The 21,331-nt window shown below is 59.5% G+C and overlaps 2 protein-coding genes and 1 long non-coding RNA gene across 5 annotated transcripts in view; 2 read left to right on the top strand and 1 right to left on the bottom strand.

Annotated features, from left to right (window-relative positions):
• Positions 1 to 3,329: 3,329 nt before the first annotated feature.
• UBALD2 (UBA like domain containing 2) lies at positions 3,330 to 9,048 on the top strand. Its single transcript, XM_045814321.2, has 3 exons — positions 3,330 to 3,725; positions 4,089 to 4,151; positions 7,894 to 9,048. Exons 1-3 carry the CDS (start codon positions 3,606 to 3,608, stop codon positions 8,209 to 8,211), a joined length of 501 nt encoding a protein of 166 aa, XP_045670277.1. The 5' UTR covers positions 3,330 to 3,605; the 3' UTR covers positions 8,212 to 9,048.
• A 2,634-nt stretch (positions 9,049 to 11,682) lies between these two features.
• The window catches only part of QRICH2 (glutamine rich 2), a 33,818-nt gene continuing 24,169 nt past the window's right edge, over positions 11,683 to 21,331 (bottom strand). For all 3 annotated transcript variants that reach the window (XM_087854080.1, XM_087854078.1, XM_087854079.1), the window contains 13 exons: positions 21,105 to 21,219; positions 18,950 to 19,204; positions 17,876 to 17,998; positions 17,718 to 17,792; positions 17,368 to 17,532; positions 17,145 to 17,266; positions 16,580 to 16,645; positions 16,208 to 16,309; positions 15,296 to 15,499; positions 14,852 to 14,999; positions 14,380 to 14,467; positions 13,514 to 13,648; positions 11,683 to 11,901 (listed from right to left, as the gene is read on the bottom strand). In XM_087854080.1, coding sequence (XP_087710206.1) covers positions 11,732 to 11,901; positions 13,514 to 13,648; positions 14,380 to 14,467; positions 14,852 to 14,999; positions 15,296 to 15,499; positions 16,208 to 16,309; positions 16,580 to 16,645; positions 17,145 to 17,266; positions 17,368 to 17,532; positions 17,718 to 17,792; positions 17,876 to 17,998; positions 18,950 to 19,204; positions 21,105 to 21,219 — 1,768 coding nt within the window. In that variant the 3' untranslated portion in view covers positions 11,683 to 11,731. The remainder of the gene's footprint in view (positions 11,902 to 13,513; positions 13,649 to 14,379; positions 14,468 to 14,851; positions 15,000 to 15,295; positions 15,500 to 16,207; positions 16,310 to 16,579; positions 16,646 to 17,144; positions 17,267 to 17,367; positions 17,533 to 17,717; positions 17,793 to 17,875; positions 17,999 to 18,949; positions 19,205 to 21,104; positions 21,220 to 21,331) is intronic.
• On the top strand, positions 15,389 to 18,259 carry LOC148107920 (uncharacterized). Its single transcript, XR_015721237.1, has 3 exons — positions 15,389 to 15,524; positions 16,371 to 16,672; positions 17,389 to 18,259. It is a non-coding gene; the product is annotated as an uncharacterized LOC148107920 (long non-coding RNA).

The following is a 21,331-nucleotide window of genomic DNA, read 5'->3' as shown; positions in this document are numbered from 1 at the left end:
GAGTAGAAAAAAAAAAAATTAATGCTTCGAAGTGGCAAGGTCTACCCAGCCCACGATACATAGTAGAAATAGCATCAGTTTTCACGGAGAAGTCCTAGCACAACACAGGTTGCGGCAAGCAAGCGAAAGCCAGCAGTAGCAATGCAAGTCCAAGACCCGGAAAGGGAGCCATCCCATCCGTCAGCACCTGAGCCCCCCTTCCTGGGCCGGACCTCCCAGCCTCAGCCAGCTGCCTGCCCGGTGGGCCTTGGTGCTGCTGGCCTTCCTGCTGCCTTCTCATCCTGGCACGGGCATCCTTCCCATCTTCCCTTGCCTTCTCCCAACTTCTTTCTGCTTCTCCTGGCCACCTCCCTGTCCCTCTGTCCTGGCAACTTGAAGCAGCTGTAGAGAAACAAGAAATACGAAGGTACCAAGTCAGCTGGTGCCCCCTTTTCCCCATCGGGGACTCACTCATGTTCAAGTCCCCCCAGCGGAAATCCCAGTGCCCTGACAGCCCTTGTGTGCAAAAGGCAATTACTCCAGCACGAAGGAAGGCGGCGCGCCCCAAGGGATAACCACGAGCGGGGTTCTGGAACCAGACCCGAGCCCATGCCTCACTCCACTACTTTCTACTCTCACCTTGGGGAGGCTCCTCCCCTCCTGTGTGCCTTACCTGCCTGGCGTGTGATTGTTGGGAAGATCGAAATGAGTTAACTGACATTTAACTCTTAGAAAGTTGCGTGGCTCACAGGAAGTGCTTGGCAGGCGTTGGCGGTTTGTTGTGGTCCCGCGTTGTTGGCTGTCTCAGCACCCACTCCCCGACGTACATTCACAACATTCTCGGGGGCCCGGAGGAAATACGGGCTGAGACCGTCTCTCTTCCCGGTCTCGGCTCGCTCTGTAGCTCAGACCATTGATGGAACGAAGGTTCTCTTCCTTCTGAGGCTACTGCTGTTTGACTTGTTATTAATGGGCATGTTTTTATTGCTGTCTTTTACCTGCCGCACATTGTCCTCTCAGATTAAAATAATGATACCTTCGGTTAATAATACCTCGCACTTGGAGAGCTGCTTTCATCCCAGCAGCTCAAAGCCCTCTACAAACATGACTCATTCATTCTCCCTGCGCTCCCAGGCCAGGGACACTCCTGTGTTAACCCGCCTGGGAAGAGGAAGCCCTACCCCCATTCATCTCCAAGCAGATTCTCAGAGGCCGAAGTATTGACCGAACATTTCCACCTCTCACTGCCACAGATCTGAGACAGAGCTCTGTTGCTCTCCCTCTCTGCCCAGAGTCACGTTATGCCCACAGAGCCGGAGTCCTTCTGGCTTGGGGGCCTGGTCCTCTATGCCTTGCCCAGGTGCCCACAGCTGTGATCATGGTAAACCTGCAAATGGTAAACATTAAAGAAACCTTCAGAATAAACTGCCTTGATAGCCAGCAGGGCGGGGGAGGAGGGTTTGGCAATTGTGGTGTTTTCAGGACGCTGGTCTTCCTGGAGAACTTCTTAATTAAGACCCAAGGGCTCCTGCAGGCTGAAATGCCTCTGCTCAGGTCTACTCATGGCCGTGGCATGCTTGACACCTGTATGTACTTGTGAAAACTGGAGCCCCACAATGACAGTACTTCCTTGTTCTGGGGCTGCTTGTGGCCAGAGCTCCCTGGCAGTACAAGCTGCCGTCTGCTCACTTTTGTTTTCACCTTGCAGTTACTGGAAGGGAAGGGCTGCAAGCTGTGCTTGACTCTCCAGCCACACTCAGGCTCAGCCCATGTGCACTTCATTAGGGCAAAAGAAGCAGTCAAAACGCTGACTCCTTCCCCTTCAAAATAAACAAACAAACAAGCAAGGAAACAAACAAACAAAAAGACTAAATGGGACAAGCTCCTTATAATGCCCGAGGCTGTTTTTCATCAGTACATAAACGTCGGGTGTAATTTTTTCCTTATTTACATTTTATTTTTTATATGGTCAAGTCTTCTTAGAGACATTCACTTTAGGCAAAGTCAAAATAGAACCGTGGCTTGTTTTCTTCTAGCCTCCTATTCTGCAGACCCTTGACTAATTTCAATACACTGTGTGATTGGTATTTCAGATCCAACACTTACTAAGTTTTTCAGAAACAGAAATTCTAACAGTGAATCCCTAGCAATATTTGCCTTCGTAACCTCTCTGCCCCTTCCTCAGTCCGCTTAAACTCCTAGTTCTTTCCCCACCCCTACAATTCCCAGACACAGCCCTGTAGGTAAAATCCTCATTTTTTTTTTTTTTTTAGATTTTAGTTTTAAGTAATCTCTACACCCAAGGTGGGGCTCGAACTCACAACCCCAATATCAAGAGTCACATGCTCTTCCTACTGAGCCGGACAGGCGCCCCTGAAGGTCACATCCTTACCCAGAAGATGGAAGCTGAGCACACATAAACAAATCTTGTTTTTAAATGGCTAGGGTTGAGAGCCAATGCTGGTACAGAAACACTATTTTTTTTAAAGAGTTTATTTATTTGGGGGGGGGCAGAGGGAGAAGCTGACTCCCCACTGAGCAGGACCCCGGGATCACCGGGATCACCGAACTGAAGGCAGATGCTTAACCAAATGACCTACCCAGGAGCCCCAAGAAACACTATTTTTAAAAAGATGGTAGAAATTAAAACTTCAGCTAGGTCAAGCGATTTAAGAAAAAGAGAAGTTCCCAGCTTGGGATAGTAATGACTGAGAAAGTCACCAATCTTTCCCCCTTGCAACTACACTTAGTGGATGTTAACATTGGTTTATATCTTAGAAGAGAAAAGTTTTTGGTCTAAAAACTAGGAAGAGACTGTTCGGCTTTGCGGGGGTGGTGACTGAAAGGAAGCCGAAAGCGGGTACCTTATATTTCAATAAAAGCCTTAAAAAAAAGTGGAGCTGCTTGAAAGTTTAAAAAAAATAAACAATCTTGAGACTTGAGCAGCTGCAAAGCCTCTGTTTTCTATTGCGATCATTCTGTTTCTCGAGATGACCACATCTTTCAGAGGAAATGAGTCAAAGCCACTCTGTCTTGCTTTTCCAGCTGAGCATGTTGGGTTTCAATGAAGTAATGAATGAACTTGGCCGCACCACCCCCAAGCCTACAACAGCAAACACAGGGCCCTCGGCCAATCAGCAGACACTCAAGGTTTTCAAGTTGAGTTCAAACGGGCCCACGGGAGGCCAATCAGCGCGCGCGGCTCCGCCCCAAACTCCCGGCCGTGGCCAACCAGGAGCCCGGACGAGCCAAAACACAGCGGCCGACCAATGCCGAGCAGCCCCACGGCGCCGACCTCCGCCAATGGGCGCGGCCAGGCGAAAAGAGAAACAGTGCGGGCCGCAGGCCGCAGGATTCGAATCGAACGTCCGCACCGGAGCCGGGCGCAGGCCGACCGGCGCGGGCCAATCAGCGGCGGCGGCTCGCGGCCCCCGAACGTTGGACACCGGCCCCGCCCCGCGCCGTTGTTTGTGGTGTCGGTGGCCGCGGGAGCCGAACCGGGACACTCGCCGGGCGGGCGGCGGGCGGCGAGGGTCCGGAGGCCGCGGGCGGGCGGCGGCGAGCGCGAGCCGAGGGCGGCCGGCCTCCCGCGGCCGCCGAAACGGGATCGCGCGGCGGCCGGAGCCATGTCGGTGAACATGGACGAGCTGCGGCACCAGGTCATGATCAACCAGTTCGTGCTGGCCGCGGGCTGCGCGGCCGACCAGGCGAAACAGCTGCTGCAGGCGGCCCACTGGCAGTTCGAGGTGCGCGGGGGGCCCTGGGGGCCCGGGAGGCGCGGAGGCGGGGGCGGCCGGCCGCGCGCCGCCGGGGACCGGGAGCTCTATTTCTGTCACCCGGCCAGGCGATCGGCGGCCGCGCGGTCTCGCGTGGGGCGCGGGCCCGGGGGCGGCGCGGAGGGCCCTGCCGGCGGCACCCCCCACCCCCCACCGGCGCGCGGCCCGGGGTCGCCCCCTGGCGCGCCGCGGGCCGGGCCGGAATGGGCCGGCCGAGGGGACACCGCGGAGGAGCCCTGCTCGCGGGGCCGGGCCGGCCGGGTGGTGGTGGGATGAGGGGGGGCTTCCCGCCCCAGCCCCGTTAACCGTTGCCCTGCCGCTGTTTGTCCGCAGACCGCCCTGAGCACGTTTTTCCAAGAAACCAACATTCCCAACAGCCACCACCACCACCAGATGGTAAGTGGGTGCGGGCGCCGGCGGGCGGGCGGGCAGCGGGGGCGTCCTCCCCGGCCCGCAGCCCACGGGGGGCCGAGGGCGCCGGCCGGGGGCCGCTGTCAGCCGCCGGCGGTGACAGCCATGTTGCCGGGGAGCGCCGCGCCGCGATGTAAACAAAGAGCCAAAATGTCTTCCAGGAAAGAGCGGCTCCCGGGGCCGGCTGGCTCGGCCAACTTCGTGGCCCGGCCTCCGGGGCTGCCGTATCCTCGACCTCAGGCCGGTGCGGGGCGCGCTCCCCGGGGCAAGCGGGAGCGAGGGCGGGGTGGCCGGGAGTGGGGAGGGGGCTCGGATGGTAACTACTCGTCTGGGGGACCTGGGAGCCCGAGTGAAGGGCCCTGAGGGCGCTGGGAGCTGGGGCGTCTGGGTTTACCGGGGGCCCCCTCCTGCTGTTGGAGTGGTAGCCCCCCGTCCAAACCACCCAGCTCTGCAGGGAACAGGAAAGGGATAAATCCACCCTGCCTCAGGGAGCCAGGCTCTACCGAGAGGGGTATGTTCGCTCTTTCCTGTTGTTGGAAAAGGGACGTGCCCTCAGTGTGGAGGACGGCCGGATTTTGACAAGATAAGGACAAGAATTTGCATTTAATCTCAGTATGTAAAGATACAGAAAGTACAGGAAACAGAGCAGTTCAGGTCTGAATTTGCTTTCTTCTTTTTTCCAAGCTGGCCCCCTGGGCCTGAGCCTTTGCCCTCCTGGCCAGTGGGGTGTCCTGCTTTTCAGGGGCACAGAACATCGCTTTCACTTTAGAGGCTTGAACGCCTTCCCCTCCCTACCCCCCACCCCCCTAGTTACCTATTAGCTCTGCTGGGGGAGTCGGGGCTGGGCTCCACCATAGGGACTGTAAAACATTATTCCCCAGGAGATCTGTTGTGGCTTTCTGAGTGCATTTTTGGCATTTTTAACACTTGGTGTCCTTGCCCATGGCTCCCTTCTCAGAGCTGCTGCCTTTCCTGGGGGAGCTGCAAATGGTTCCTCGGCTGTGTCTTGTCCTTGGTGCCCTGTTTTCATCTAGTTGCAAAAGACAAGTAGACATTTTAACCAGCATTTCGCTTGGAATGGCTCATGCTGTATATAAATCAGAAGAGAAAAACGTTTTGGAATACGGTGGGAGAATTGGGGGAGCTGCAGGGCTGTGGCGGCTAAGGCCAGGTTCCTTGTAAACCTCGAGGGGTCATCTCTAGGAGACCCTTCCCTGCACTTGACCATGGGAAAGCTCTGGCTCCCACCTTGCGGTGGAGCTGGGAGCACCCTGCCTCCTATCTCTCAAAAGAGCCTTGAGGTTTGCTCCACCAACTTGTGGCCATTCTCAAAAGCCCAGGGGCTTCCAGCACAGCCATTCTGTGATGCTGTGAACTTGGACTAGTGGTCCCTTTAGACCTTGTTGTTCCTTCTCTGCAAATCCCAAGGGGTTATAATCTTTCTTCCTTTTTTTTTTTTTTACTTTTAAAAAAATTTATTTAATCTCTGTACCCCACATGGGGCTGGAACTCAGGGCCCCGAGATCCAGAGTTGCATGCTCTTCCAATGAGCTAGCCAGGTGCCCAGGGATTATAATCTCCTAAAGCTTCCCTCAAGGCAGGTTTTGTAACAGACATCATAATCGGCGTATCCATCAGTACACCCTGTATTGAGTTTTTCAGCACAGTGGAGAATGCTATTCCTGCCTTCAAGGAGTCTGTAATTTTTTGAGAGAGAATAAATCAAAGGAAAAAGTTAAATAAAAACGAGATAACAGTAATGGCATAATAGCAATACCAGAAGTGACCCCAGGGCACGAGTAACTGATAAATGATTGTCCGGTAAATTACTGTACATTCACACAGTTGGGGGGGCGGGTTGAATTGGGGGGCGCTGAGAAATGAGGCACTGGATTGGAAGCAGGGTGCAGTGGGCGGGCACTGGGTGTGCTTCAAGGCAGGCAAGCTCTATCCATAGCTGTTAGAAGCCAGGAGCTGGAGGGTCTTTGCAAGCATCTGGTCCAAACCCCTGCTTTTTATCAAAGTAGAGCGAACCTCGGAGAGGTTAAGGAACTTGCCTGAGCTCACACAGCCTGGTGGGCACGGGACGCTCCCGGTCCCGGCGAGCCGGGCCATTCTCTGCAGCAGGGTGGGTGTTGAGACAGGCTTCGCTGGCTTGGTCAACTGGGGAAGTCACGATGCTATGATGCAATTGGCCTCTCCCCCCAGCCCCCATTCATTGTTTCCTGCTGCCGAGAAGTCAGCCCTGGGGTGGGGGGCGGGGAAGAGTGGAGGGAGGAGGGAAGTGGTCTGGGTGGGGCCAGGCCTGCTGGGACTCCTGTGGCCGCCCCTGAGGAAGACAATGGTTGGAGCTCCCTAGTTGCCGATGGGGTGCTGGCCCAGTTAACCGGACACATTCGCCTCCCTCCCCGTTTCTGGCTGGGATTTAACTGCAGAGCTGTGAAAAGCTCCCTCTGCGAGGTGAAGAGCCCTAGAACCTTGCTCCCCCAGCCCCGTGCTTGGGGGAGGGGCTGATGTTGCTAAAATTAGGAGAAATTCAAAGAAGGACTCCGGTGGCTTCCTGGGAAAGGGAGAAGCCGCTGTGAGGTCAGAACAGGCTTTGTGTAGGCCTTGCTCTCTGCTGCCTCTTCCCCATGGTCCTGTGAGACTTCTGGGTGCACCCCCTGGCCCCGCCGTGCTGCTGGGGGGGGGGGTGGCGCTGTGTACACGGGGAGCACCGGTCCCAGTACAGCACCCTACCCCAGCCCTTGCCCTTCCCGGCTGGGGTCCCTGATCAGAGCGGGTGGGGGATACTGGAGAGCTTGGGGAGTTTCCCTCCCAGGGTAGTGGCAGAAAACAGCAGATGGTGGGGTGTCTGTAAGTACCCCCGGGAGGAGGGCCAAGGGGACGGAACAGGCCGAGACTGTGCCAGCATCCTGCCAACACATGGGGGAGATGCTGGGGACACAGAAAACCCAAATCCCTGGTTTTTGTCCTCGGGGAGCCCAGGCGTGAAGCGCAGATGAGTCCGAGGTGGCTGGAGATTGCAGGGCTGGGGCAATCTCCGCCCTGGGAATCCAAGCCCAGGGATCCCGTCTTCGCAGCCTGTAGTCCGCAGCGGGTGTATTTCAGTCTGTTGACTTGAGCCGCGGGCCTCAGTTTCTTCCTCTGTGCCCGGGCGTTGGGACAAGTGAGCTCAGGAAGACAGGGGCTCTGCCGGCTGGGCCGAGTATGGGTTGGGCCCAGACGCTGGAAAGGCGCAGCTCCTCCTCCGTCGGCAGAGGAGGGAGACCCCGGGCCTGGCTGCCTTCCTCTGACCAACCAGCTCGGAACATCTGAGGGCGGATTATTGAGGGAGCCAGCTGGTTCCTGACCCAGGCCGAGGTGCTAAGCGCTGGTGTCCTGGGCTGCTCTCCTGTCCTTGCTTGAATCTGACACCCCTGGCTTCTGGTTGGAATTAACCCTTTGCTGCGGACACTCCCCTGGGCATCCCTGCCTGGCATTCAGGAAACACACTTTGGTTTTGATAAAAATTGCCAGGGTTTGTCCTTATTTTTTGTTGGTATTGGCTCAGGGTGAGAAGGGTGCTTCTGTCCTGTTGAAGCTGCCCCTGGACTGGAAAATGGCAATGGAGGAAGGGCCGGCCTGGGTGAGCCCCACCGGAGGCTCTGTGGGCCCAGCGGGCATGGCTCAAAGTTGGGGGGCGTGTGCCCGTAACCTTCCCGACACCTGTGTTCTCTCCCCGCAGATGTGCACCCCCAGCAACACACCTGCCACGCCGCCCAACTTCCCTGACGCACTGGCCATGTTCTCCAAGCTTCGTGCCTCCGAGGGCTTGCAGAGCAGCAACAGCCCCATGACGGCCGTGGCCTGCTCCCCCCCTGCAAACTTCAGCCCCTTCTGGGCCTCGTCCCCACCCAGCCACCAGGCCGCCTGGATCCCACCCTCCTCCCCCACGGCCCACAGCTTCCACCACCTCCACCACCCGCAGCCCACGTGGCCCCCCGGAGCACAGCAAGGGGGCTCCCAGCAGAAAGCCATGGCTGCCATGGATGGCCAGAGATGAGACTGGATGCCACCAGGCGCTGGGCTGGAGCTGGGGGGGCAGTCCAGGCTCATGGGGACACAGGAGGGCTGGGGTGGGGGGAGCCGGGGCGGGTGGGGGTTTCCTGAAGATCGCACTGGAAGATTTTATAAAAGAATTTTTGTGGGTGGGGGGAGATAGTAAACTCCTGAGCCACTTGGGTCCTTCAGGAGTTTCTCTTCAGACAAGTTTTTTTCTCTTTTTAATATATAACTATAATATATATGAATATATAAATATAACTAATGTTATGTGAGAATGGGGCTGCGCTGTTGGGGTCAGCAGGGAAGGGCCAGAGCGTCCCCTTGGGCCAGCACCCCTTCCTCTACCCCTCGTCCCAGGGCAGGTGCATGGAAGCCTGGTGGGGTGATCCTGCAGTCACGAGGGGTCTGCTAGCTGCCCCTCAGAGGTCACGCCTTCTGGAATCGAGAGGACCACCGAGGATCCACTCCAAGGAGTTCACAGCGCGGGCTCCCAGAAGCGCCAGGTGCCCGAAGGTGTGGAAGCCCCTTGCCATCACAAGCTCTCCCCACCTGGACTTGGTGGCTGGCTCCTCAGTGGCCCTGCGGCTCTGTGTCACTCCTGGTGTCACCCGTCGCCAGCCCGATGTGCATAACTAAAGAGCTTGCTTGGGTCAGAGGCTCAGGCTCTGCCTGGCAGGGGTCCTGATTCTCCAAGGCCACTCTGCCTCTCCCACTGCGTGTCCCGCCTGAGTGGATGACAGAGTGGAGAGCTTGCCTTTGGATTTAGTTCCCAAATCAGTCATCTCACCAGGGTGAAATTTTAATTTAAAAACGTAAAAGAGACTTTTCTAACTTCCCTAGTTTGCGGTGCCTTTATTTGTCTTGGTAGGAAACGCATGCTCCTTGGGGGACGGTGGGGCTTCATGGCCATGGGGCTGGGCTGGGTGTTCTGACGGGGGGTGTCTAGACCAGGGGCTTGGTAGGACTGGCTGGGTCCAGTTGAGTATGGGAGGGAGACGGGGGCCTGGGCCTGACTGATTTCTGTGACCCTCTCCCCTCCTTGGCCATCGCAGTGTGGCCTGTCACAGGCTGGAGCTTAGCCCTGGAGCCTTTGTCTTGTCTGCAGCGGGGGGGAGCTAGGCCTCTACTTGGCAGCCCATGGCAGCCCCCTCCCCCGTGCCCAGGCCCCCCAGGCATCTTCCCACTGCGTCCATCCCTTCTGTTCCTATCCTCAGCCTTCTGGGGTAGCCTGGCCTTGAATGCGTGTTGAGCGGCCATCCCCCAGAAGTCAACCAAGGCTGTCCAGAATCCAGAGAGACAGGGTGGGTCCCCAAAGGGACTGGCTTCCTTTCCCTTCCCACCTTCCCCACAGCCTCCAGCCATTAGAACGGAGGCAGTGTTGGCGATTCTTGGCCCAATGGGGTCTTTCTCAAATGATCTGCAGTGCGGGTGGGGAGGTGGGGCTGGGGGGGGGGTGGCTGGCCCCAGGGTTGGGATTCCTCCAGCCTCATGCTGGAGGGATGCTACCCTGCACCCCCTGCCCCCCAAGACCCCTTCAAACGGCGGGGGGGGGGGCTTGTTTTCTCCCTCCTCAGCAGTCAGAGCCCTGTATATGGACCCCGCTGTATATCGGAGCTGGAGGGGCTGGAGGTTCATGCCCAAAGTGGGAGTGACACCTGAGAAGGGCCCTGTGTAGTAAGCCCGGCCACCTCCAGCTTGCCCACCCGGCGGCCCCTGCAGAGCCAAGCAGAACGGGCCCCAGCTGCCCTCAGCCTCTCCACAAGGGATGGTTTACTTTAAGGCTGGGTTAGTCCTTTCAGTTTTGTTTCCTGGTTGGAAACCCCTGGGCCTCCTCCCGTCCTCACCCCTTAGCCAGCCCACCTGCACTTTCCGGGGCTGCAAGGGGAAGTCCCTGGAGGGCACGTGGGCGGCCACGCTGGGACCACAGCTTGGGGACGGTGGGTGGCATGGCCCAGGTGCCAGGATGGGGGTTAGCCTGTGCTGCCTGGGGAATGTCCTCCACTCCCTGTCCTTTCCTGGGCGCGGGGGAGGCCTGGGTGTGGAGGGCTGGGCTGTCCTGCTTCTCCCTGCCAAGCTGGTGAGTTCGGATTCTGGGCCAGGGACAGTGAGCCAGCAACCTTCTGACATTTCTCAGGCAGCGTGAGAAACTGAAGCCCGAGCAGGAGCAGAGGGGCTGGAGCTGGCTCTGCCTCCTGCCCCGGGAGAAAAGGGCGCCCGGTGAGAGGCCTGCCTATTGGCCCCCAGGTTCAAGCTACTCCCCTTCTTGTCTAGCCAGAGCATTAGATCACTGTATGAAGATGGATGGGATCTGAGCCCATGGGGAAAGTAGGGGGGAAGCCCCCCCCCCCTGTAGGGAGCACCTGCCCTACCCCATGACACCCCAGCCAACCCCACCCTCCTTTGCCCACACGGGACTGGGGAGAAACCCTTTGCTGGGCAGTTTCCTGCCACACTTTCCTTTCATGTGTGATTTGTCACCCCATCCCCTCACACCTTAAAGCAGGCCTCTTGCGTGAGACATCCCTTTCCCATGTTGGGGTGATGGGGACTGGGGGTGGGGGCCCCCATGAGAACAGACCTGAAGACAGAAAAGCTGCTTCTGTGACTTCAGAGGCCTCAGGGGGAGGGCAGTTTTCCCTTGTCCCTAGGGCTCTAGTGGGGCATGAGGGCTCACCCCATACAGTTGCTCTACCGACTGAGCTCAGCCCCCGCCCTCGCTCCTCTGTCCCCTCAAACCCGCCAAGACCTTTAGCACAAAGGACTCAGGACAGCAGTGAGCCCTCTTGTCTGTTTGGGGCTAGTGGAGCCAAGCCGGCTGGGGCAGAACAAAGGCGAGGCCTCCAGGCCCCTGGGCAAATGGCAGTCACCTGGCTAACTCTCTCCCAACACACTTCTGCTCTTTCTGGGGAGGGGGGAGGGGAGCAGGGAACTGGCCCAGGCCAGGCAGACCCTCTTTGCCTGCTCAAGGGTAAAGTGCAGAGGACAGCAAACAGAAACCTTCCCAGGTGGCGGTGGGCCCTGCTCCCCCCGGACGTCGTGCCAGGAGCCTGGCGCTGCCCGAGCCGGTGGCAGAACTGTGGGGAGCTGCTGCCCTCACCTCTGCTTCACGCACAGCTGATGCACGGACGCCACGAACCCCAACCTCTCCAGAACACCCCAGGCCACCCTCCCCAGACAGCACCCTTGGGGTCCCACTGAGGTCAGGAGAGAGCCGGCAGGGGTGAGAGCAGGTCCTACCCCCGCCCGCCAGCGCCCAGATCTGGGGTCCGGCCTCTGCTGCTTCTCCGGAAGCCCCAGCACCCTTGGAGGGTAGCTTCGCCTGCTTGGGAGGGTGGGGGTCGAGGTCTCGTTCTCAGCCTACAAGTCCGACCTGTTCTCCAATTGCAGGCCGGTCACCTGGACCTGGGCTGGCGGTGTGGGCGCTCAGGGGCCCCCCCTTCCACTCCACCTTCCCGAGCCAGGACCACAGAAGCCTCGCTGCCCCAAGCTTCTTCCTAAACGTTTATTAATAAAGTTGCTCACTGAGCAGTGGTGGACCGGGGGCCCCGGGTGGGCTCCTCGAGCCCCTCCCCGGGGGGCACGTCCATATGTATCTCCATCTCGCTGGGGCTGGGCGGGTGGGCCGCGTTGGGCTGCGCAAGGTGCCCCTCGGAGGACATGGGTCTGTCTTTCCGTGGACGAGGAGGAGCTGTGAGACATGGGGGGCTGAGGTGGCTCTGTCCCTCCTCTCGCACCCACGGCAGCCCGCCAGGCCTTCCCCAGCCTGCCCGAAGTGCAGGCAGAGCGGGGGGCAGAATGCTGGAGAGGGGGTCCGCAGGGCTGTGGTGGGCAGTGCGAGCCCGCGCGGGCGCTCCTGAGCAGAGCTCCTTGTTAATCTTTGGGAGTTAAAAATGATCAAGCCCTCGGTCGGTGGCTAAGAGCCTGCCTCTTAAGTAATGCGTCCTCTAGTAATGCAGGGGCTACTGAGGCACTGTACACACCAACAGGTGCAGGAATTGTTCCTAAGCCTGCCCTCTCTCCCTCTCCTGCTCCCCTAACATTTTAGGCGCCCTTGGAGTAGACACAGTGCCAGGGAGGAGGAAGCCGAGTGCCCCAAGAGCGCAGTCACAGCCCCGCACTCTGTCCACCACGGAATCGGCTGTCCCAGCCTGCTACCTGTTGTGAGGAGCATACCTTCCGGAGGCAGACAACTTAGGTCTGAATTCCACTCCTGCTGCTTCCTAGCTGTGTGACCTTGGGCAAGTATCTTAACCTCTCTGTGCCTCAGTTTTCCCAGCCATAAGTGAGGCTCACAGTGGTCCCTACCTCTTAATGTTGGTGTGTGGATTAGTTCATGCATGTAAAGCCCCTCACAGTGCCTGGCTGGTGAGAACCCACAGTAAAGGCGAGGTGTCAGGACCAGTGCTATCACTTCTGTTTCTGCTTCCTCTGGGCACTCACCGCGCGCTGTCACTGGAATGGGTGGTAAAGGGCATCTGGGGCTGGGCCTTTAACTGGGGTGGGGAAAGCGGGGGCGGCCCTTGAACCTCCTGCAGGCATCTGCAAAGTGCCGTGTGGACGTAACTTTTTATAGGCAGGAGGTCAGCCCCTTTCGTTAGATCCCCTTTCGTGGGGGCCCCGACTCAGGCGGCACCAATCTAGCAGCCCTTCATGGGCAGCTGAGGAAACACATCTGGAGAAGAGGGGAGACTTGCTCAGAGTCACTTGCTCAGAAGGGGATCTGGCCTCGTGGCTCCAGGCCAGTGTCGCTCTCCGGCCCCCACATATGGCTGGACCCTGGGGGACAATTAGCCTCCAGACTTTCAGGCAGGATTTAGCCCCTCAGGGGAGAACAGGGACTGGAGGGACCATCTAGGCCTGGGCGTGAGGAGAAGCTCCTCTGCAGACAAGGTCGGACTGAGGGGTTCTCGGGGGGCCGTGTTGCGGCCCTGTGCCCACCAGCTGCCGCACAGAGCTGAGCACAAGCCCCAGGACAGGGAGCACCTGTGAGCTGGGGGAGGACTCAGGCCTGGAGCCAGAGCCTTGGGCTGCAACCCTGCCCCTATTCCCCCTTCTGGGAGGTGGGGACAGTAACGGCACCTACCCCCCAGCACTGGCACATAACAAGAACTCAGGAAAGATGGATTTTTCTCTCTTCTCCCTCCCATCCCATCTCTCGGCTCCCAGGCGCTTCCTCTCTCCAGGGAAATAAGGGCAGAGACCAGCCATGGGCAGGAAAGGGGGCTGGCGGGGCAAGCAGGAGAGGCCCGGGGGCAGTGGGGAGACCACCTGGAAGCCTGCTCCAGCCAAAGGGAAGCTACCTGGACTGTTGCCAGCCAGCATCTGAGCACTCTGAGGCCGCGAGGGCAGCTGGCCGTTGTCGCTGAGGGACTGCTGCCTGTGCACGTGGGGCCGGGACTGCTTGGCCTTGTGCTTGGTCATCCCGGAGACGGAGGCTGGTGGGGGACAGTGAAGGGGAGGGTCAGTTCTGAGAGGCCGAGTGAGAGCTCTGTGGGGGCTCATGGGGATGGGGAGAGGGCTGCAGGGCCGCTGGTCACAGCCAGCCTCCGCTGAGGTCCTTCCCGGTCTGAACAAATGGATATGCCCCTTCTAAGCACTCCATTCATTCCCATGTCGGTCCGTCCACCACCCGCTCAGATACGCTCTGAGGACCTAAGCCCATGAGCCCTGGGCCTGGTGCTGGGTGAGTTCCGACCCGGGCTCACAGTTCAGGTGGCTGGACAGGTGCACAGAGGACTCGAAGAGCAGGTGGGGACTGATAAACGATGCAGTCTGGCTCACTGGAGGTGGGCATCAGGGGGTGGGAAATTCACCAAGTGGTGGGGGGCTCAGGAGGAACATTTTGAGTTTCGAAAGAGGGGTGGGACTCGGCCCCGGTGGTGCTGGGAGCAGAGGCTGAGGCAGGCAAGCCAATGACGCAGCACGAGGAGGAAGACTGACAAGAAAGATGTGGCCATGAAGTGCTGGCTCATTGGCTGAGACCGGGTGGCTGTTCCCGAACTGCAAACACCCAGCTGGGACTTTCAGAACGTTTGGAATCAGGGAGGTAGCAGAGGAAGAAGGCATCCAGGGTCCAGGGGCCCCATGGCCTTCCAGGAACTGGACAGACCCCCGGGGACTCTTGAGCAAGGAGCCTGAGGAGTCTCTGGGCCCCCAGGACACTCACTGTCTTTGGTCAGGATGCCCGGCAGCCTTGTATCCATCCGTCCCTTGTAAATATGTCCATCCAGGCCCAAAATATCCACCTCATCATGCTGTGGGAGTGGGGGACACCCATTAGCATGCGCCACCGAGAGCGTGCCCTCCGGTCCTTCCTCCACGAGGGCCGGGGGCACCGAGTGACGTCCTCTCCTGACTCCCAGAACCCGACGGTGCTCAGAACCCTCCGGGGGCTCTGGCGGTGCCAGGGTGAAGGGAGGGCCCGCGGTGGGGGTGGCGGTGCTGGATGGGCAGGTGGCCAGGATGGCATTCTTCCCAACAAAGCCTAAGAACCAGAGGCTTTAACTGCGACAGAAACAGCCTCCAGGCAGAGGGCTGGTCATCCGCCCTTCTGGCGACTTATGTGGTATTTCCAGAATGACCTGAGAATGTGGGGTCCTGTCAGGGCCCTCTCTTCACTCCCAGGCAGCACCCCCAACCTTCATGGCGATCTGGACCTCCTCGGTGGGGTACAGGCCCTGGGACAGGTGCTGCAAACGGCTGCGGCGGTAGGGGTAGGTGAGTGTATGGCTGCCCCCACAGCGCCGGGGCCCGCTCGAGGACGTGTAGTCGGCCGTCTCCGGCACCCTGCGATGAAGACGGCAGAGTCACTGGGAGCCGGCGTCACCTGGGACCCACTACGGCGGGGGCCAGCCAGCCAGAGATGGGATGGCTGTGTCGGGGGTCTCCGGGAGCCAGGGCAGGAGCAAGGGAATGGGTGAGCAGAGCAACCACACCGCTGGGCCGTCATGAAGACCCCTGATACACACCCCCGCCTGCCTCCCTCTTTGGCAGGGCTTTCCCCAGCACGGGATGAGACATTCACGGGGCTGTGGCTGGGCAGAAGCTGAGCCCCGTGGCCAGGGGCCCAGTCTGTGTCCGACCGTTTGTAGCAGGGGAAGCTCAGGCACTGTGCCTGCAGCAGCTCCCGGATCATCTGGCTGCTGGCCTTGATCGAGCCTCCGAAGTGGATCTGCACCTTCTCAATGTCCATCAGCATCTTGGAGTGCATGGTGCGCAGACGCCCCACGCTCCGCTCCACGTGTGCCAAGTCGCTCCGAGGGAAGGCAGTACCGCCCAGCTTGAGGCTGTGGGGAGCAGGCAGACGGAGGGGTAAGGTGGCCCCACCAGCTTGAGCCCACGCTCAGACCCTGGCCCACTCCACCCCTTTATCTGCACCTTTTTAAGCAGGACGCTGTGCGGGCAGGAGCCCTTCCCATAGCGCCCCGGGGGACCACAGATGGGGCAGGGCAGAAGCTGAAATGGGGAGAAGAAGCCCTGCACGCTTAGCCTTGCCCACCTGGAACCCCGAGGGCTCCAACCGGCAGTTTGAAACCGTCCTTACTGCCGAACCCCATCCTTGGGAGATGGAAATGCAGCGGGGAGGAGGGCAGGAGTCCGAGGGAGTGTGCAACATGTCCCCACCTTCTCCCCCCACATTCACTGAGCCCACCCTCTGGCTGGGTGATGTTGGACCCCTCCCTTCCCCCCATGCTGGGGCTGCTGACACAGAAGCATCCGGGGGTGTGAGGAGGTAAAGAGGAGCTCCCCCAGCCAGCCAGCACCCTCGGCAATGTCCCCCACCGAGTGACTGGGTCCCCCAACGGGGACTCAAAGGCAGACGGTTACTAACTAGGTCTCCACTCTTCCTCTTCCTCGGAAGAACAGAGGAGCTAGCCCAGAAATCACTCCGTGCCCCCTACTGTCCAGCCAGGAGAAGGAACCCCCCCCACTTGTCCTCCAGCCTCTGCCCATCTCCCCTGTGAGGCCCTGCCCGGGAGCCCGCTGCCCCGTACTTGCGGCTCTGCTGCCGGACCTGCTCCAGCTCAAAGACAGTGTAGGGGCGGACGGAACGGTGCCCAGGCAGGGCTGGGCCCACAGGAGTCACAGGGATAAACCTGGGCAGGGACAGAGAGAGGAGGAGGGTTGGAGAGTGAGAAATTCCATTTTCAAATCCAGGACCCCACAGTCTACGTGCCTGAGGAGCCTTGCTGTCCAGGGTGTGGCGGAGGCGAGGACGGAGGGCTCGCAAGCAGTCAGGCACACAGGGATGGACCCCGGGGAGAGGAGACGAGGAAGGACAAGAGTTGAGGCAGGGAGGGAATACAGCCCTGCTGTGCCCGCCCTCATGATGGCCACCAGCCGGGGTTGGCCAGGTGTGAACTCACTGTCCAGTCACAGTTGTCTCCAAGGGACGGTCACAAGAGAGGCAGTGGAAATGTGCCAAGAGCTGCCTGTGAGGAGTGGGATACACGCAGAGGGTGAGTGCACTGCCCCGAGGGTCGGGAATGGGAGAGAGGGCGAACGCAGAAGGCCTTGGCCCCTCTGCCCGCCAGGCAGCTTTGAGGCGCCCATCCAGCACCACCTGTCCTAACCCAAAGCCAGCGGGGTTTCAAAGGGCCGCTGACGGATGCCCTGTGTAAACCTCGGGGGCCCTCTGGTGGCCAATAATGGAAACCCTGGGATTCAAGCCGGCCATGGACTAGCCCCCTAGGAGCAGACTCCGCACTGGACACTGTGGGCGCATCCCCGTCACGGTGGTCCCCCTCCCCACCCTTTCTCCGCCATAGGAGGAACCGGCCTAAGCTGGAAGGGCTTTTCAAGCTCTCAGATTCTGTCACTGCAACTGTGGGATGGTCCGGTGGGATCAGCCATTCCCCCAGAGCACACGACCTGCTGGTGGGAGCTGACCCAACACGCCCCCCCACACCCCCGCTGTTGTCCGTGCCCCACCTCCGCATGGCCGCTGCCTCGTCTGCCTGGTAGAGTGGAGAGCGCTCTTTGAGCTGCTGCCGCAAGGATTTCCAGCGATCTTCCAGCAACTGCTTCACGGGGTCCAGCTCCAGGCGGTCCAGCTGTTGGGGGGGGGGGTGGCGGCAGTGACCAGTGGGTGCTGGGAAAGCCGGGGGGTGGGGCGGTCTGCAGCATCCAGACAGGAGCCGCCGGCGGCCCTCACCTTGCTGTCCATCTCCACCAGGAGCTTGTCCAGCATCTTCTGCCAGTCCTGCTCCTGCCCGCTCATCTTCGCCACCAGCTCTTGCATCATGTGGTTCAGCTGCTCCGTGGTGGCATCAAACTGGACACGGCTCACTTTGGCCGCCAGGGCGCTCTTATCGGCTTTCTACCCAGAAAGAGAGGAGGGGTGCCCCCCAGGTGGGAGAGCGCCATGGAGGGGCCCCATTGCCCTGAGGCATCAAGCCTGGACACTGAGCTCGCCCCTGGGCTCTCCTCCACTCCTGGCCTTTCACAGAATGACCAGTAAGACCTCGTGGGACATAGGGCGGCTCTTCTGGGCCTGGCCCTTACCACGCCAATCTCTATCTCCAGGTGTTCCCTGTTGGCCTTTTCCTTCTCGAGCTTCTCTAGACCCTGGTACAACACCTGGGAGGCGAGGGAGCAGAGAATGAGGAGCCAGGATGGGAACGGCCTCGCCCCCCGCCCCAGCCGCCCTGCGGGCCCCTCACGTCAATGTCCTTCTGCTTCTGCCGATGGTCTTCGATGAGGTTGCTGGTGGTGATGTTGAGCTTCTCGCAGTCGCCCTGTACCTGCAGAATGGCGCTCTGGACGTGGCCCAGCAGCTCTTCGTCCTGCGGCGGGAGGCACAAAGGCAGGCTCCCTGGGCCCCGACAGATCGGCCCTTACAACATCACCCGGAGGGGCCTGGGGGGCTCAGGCAGGGAAGCGTCTGCCTTCGGCTCAGATCATGATCTTGGGCTCCTGGGATCGAGCCCCGGTTTGGGCTCCCTGTTTAGTGGGGAACCTGCTTCTCCCTCTCCTGCTGCTGCTTCCCCTGTTCATGTACACGCCCTCCCTCTCTCTCTCTCTCGAATAAAATTTTTAAAAAATCACCCAGCAGGTAGGCCAACTTTGGACCCCATTCTGGCTCTCCCCAAGTTCCCCCGATAGTGGGGAGGCTCTCTGCTCTGTGTTCACCCAACGGGATGGGAGCTTCAGTCCCCCACCTCCCCATGGTCTAGCCTTGAGGTACCTGGCCCACCCAGGAGGGTGACCAGTAGAGGAAATTGGGCTCCAGAGTGGTGAGCTGCCCTGTGGCTCCCAAGAGCTGGGATGTGTTCTGCAGTCTTCCCACCTGCCCTGGCCTGGACCTGAACTCCAGAGTCCAAGAGGCAGGACTCAGGGACTTGTGACTCTCCCTGCCCCCACCAGCAAGCCTGCCCTTTGGGGGGAATTGAGAAGGGGGCTGGCAGACTGGTGTGAAGGGGAGTCAATGAACCCTAAAGCTATGCCAGTGTCCCCCGAGGCACATGAGTGCCCGGCTCCGCCCCCAGCCAGCTGTGCCGTCCCACCGTCCCACCTGCAAGAAGCCAGCTCTTCCCCATGGTCTCTTGTCCCCAGAGCTAGCTCTGGTGCTGCCCTCGCTGTGGCCCAGTGAAAGGACCGGGGACTTTTGTGGGGTCAGTAAAGGGCTTCATGAGTTAAAGCTCATCAGCTGCTCCCCGCTCTGTGGGCTTCTGGGCTGCGGCTCCCCGCGGTGGGGCACGGCTGGCCGCACCAGGAGACGGGCCAGTGGGAGTCACCTGGCTCTGGAGCTTGGCTTTCTTGGAGGGCCGGGAGGCAGCCAGATTGTTGACCATGTCCTGCAGCTGCTCGTAGCGCTGCACCAGCATGCTGACCTGATGGCTCAGGTCCAGGCTGCAGGCGGGGCACGTGGCCTCAGGGTCAATCTGGCCAGGTTCCAAGGTTGCCAGGGTCTTGTGAGGAGCCATGCTCATGGACAGCAGCGTGGAAGACGAGGCCAGCATGCTCTCGATGATCGTCCTGAGCTTGTCAAGCTGGGGGTGGGCAAGAAGGCTGGTGCAGGGCACTGAACAAGGCATGGCCACGTTTTGTTCACACTGTCAGCGCCTACATGATTCGGGCAGTCGCTGCACCCCCCAGTGCCTCATAGAATGCAGGGCATGTAGGAGGCGCCCAGAGCCCATCTGTTAAATAGTGAACACAGTTCTCAGCGAGTATAGCCTCGATGCTGAAAAAAACCCTTACAGGACAGAGGTTTCTAGACCTTTCTCCGGCCAGCTCACTGATTCAATGAGAGGACACATCTCCTCTAGCTAAACCCTTGAGTGGTGATGTCCATTGGTCCACAAACACTTAGAGGAGTCTTACGACACCCAGACACAGCTCTGGGCCCTGGGGTGGGAGGGCTGGGCTCACACATGCTCCCCCACCCAGCATGTCAGTAACAAGAAATCAGTGGGATGGGTGCTACTTCTGTTACAGGGGCCTCTCCCGGTCTGGGCAGGAGCAGATGCCTTCCACTGGCTCTCCCGTCCTCTTCTGTTTCCCACAGTCCCCGTGTGTCACCACACATGACTGGTCCTCGGTCGACACCCGGTTCTGGGGCAGCCAGTCTCACAGCCGTGTGACCTCTTGCCAGGCTCAGAGAGGGGCTGGGCCAACCAAACCCCCTCTCTTGGAAGCATGTGACATGGCAGGGCCTAGGCAGCCCCTGTGGGCCACGTGCGAGAGAAAGGAAAGCTGACTGGGAGCACGGTGGGAGGGAGATGCGGTAGCATTGCAGAGAAATGGATAAGGACAGGACACAGAGGCACAGGGACACACAGAAACCGACGCGGAGAGACAGAGAAGGAGCGGCGCCGCCCAGACCGCCCCCTTGGCCTGGAAGTTCTGCCTTTTCCAGCTCCGGCACACCGATGCACTTTCAACCAGGCTCCCTTCTGCCTGAGCTCAGTGAGGCTCATGCTTGCATCTGGAAGAGCCCACTCTTCTGAAGAGCCCATAAGAGCCTGTCAGAGGGCCCGTGGGATACAAAGGATGGATTAATTCTCTCTAGAAGAAAGGAAGGTGCCTCTCCAAACCACGGGCATTTCCGTGGGGTTGTGAGGGATAAGTAGGAGCCCACTGGGTAAGTGGGGGTGACAGGGACATTCCGGAACAAGCAGCAGCGTGGGAAAGCAGCAGTGTGTTCAGAGGCAGGAAGCTGAGGTGGCGGGGGAATCGGGAGAGAGGAGGCCGGTGCCTTGAAGAGGCTGTGGCAGGAGCCCGGGCCTGCTGTGTGGGGAGTGTGGCCCTGGGACAGCCCTGGAGGTTGCTAAGCTTAGATGTGAGCTGTGGACACATCATCTTCTGCTCTTCAAACCCCACACTGGACAGCCGGCTTTGTCATCAAGAAATGGTACATGTCAGTGACCCGGCCAATGTGGGAGTCCCCCAAAATGGGGCCTTTATCACCAAGGGGTTCCTGACATGAGTCCCCTTAGCCCAGTGGCTTTTCCTATCCAATCTTTCTGCAAGCACTCAGAGAGGGCTGTTCCTGGTCCAGATGCTCTTCCATGGGAACGTTCTGGGATGGCCAACGATAGCATCACTCAAGATTTAAAGGCAGACACTATCGGGCACCTGGGTGGCTCAGTCAGTTAAGCGTCTGATTCTTGATTTCGCCTCTGGTCACGAGCTCAGGGTCGTGGGATCGAGCCCCACGTCCGGTTTCACGCTTGGCACAGAGTCTGCTTGTCCCTCTCCCTCTGCTCCTCCCCCACTTGGGCTCACACTCTCTCTCAAATAAATAAATAAAATCTTAAAGGCAGACGCTAATAAGAGAGCGGAAAGACGACGCACAGAATGGGCAAAAATATTAGCAAACTGTATGTCAGCTAAGAGCCTAGTAGCCCCACCATCCATGGCCGACTCTGAGAAGAGCCCTGGTCTCACCTGGTCCTGTAGGTAGAGGGAGGCTTCGGAGACGGAATGTTCCATGCTGACCTTGCCCCGCTCTTGGCTCTCCCTCAGCTCGGCCAGTTCCTTCTCAATGTCAGCCACGGTAACTCTGAGAGATGCACAGAAGAGATCGCCTGGCCCCGCCGCCCACCCCAGGGCCCAGGCCCACCAGTCCCATCATGGACAGAGGAAGATGCACACCATGGCTCTCCCGCCCGCCC

Source organism: Ursus americanus, chromosome 23 (assembly GCF_024610735.1).
Source record: "Ursus americanus isolate L20-20 chromosome 23, mUrsAme1.1.p, whole genome shotgun sequence".
Lineage (NCBI taxonomy): Eukaryota > Metazoa > Chordata > Mammalia > Carnivora > Ursidae > Ursus > Ursus americanus.
Note: the sequence above shows the minus strand (reverse complement) of the source record. Positions and strands in the feature narration are given on the sequence as shown.

What these genes read in the sequence shown, in the direction of transcription:
- UBALD2 (XM_045814321.2), top strand. Translation starts at nt 3,606, where the DNA reads ATGTCGGTGAACATGGACGAGCTGCGGCACCAGGTCATGATCAACCAG. An exon ending in CGGCCCACTGGCAGTTCGAG is followed by an intron (nt 3,726 to 4,088) that starts GTGCGCGGGGGG and finishes GTTTGTCCGCAG; the next exon opens with ACCGCCCTGAGCACGTTTTT. An exon ending in GCCACCACCACCACCAGATG is followed by an intron (nt 4,152 to 7,893) that starts GTAAGTGGGTGC and finishes CTCTCCCCGCAG; the next exon opens with ATGTGCACCCCCAGCAACAC.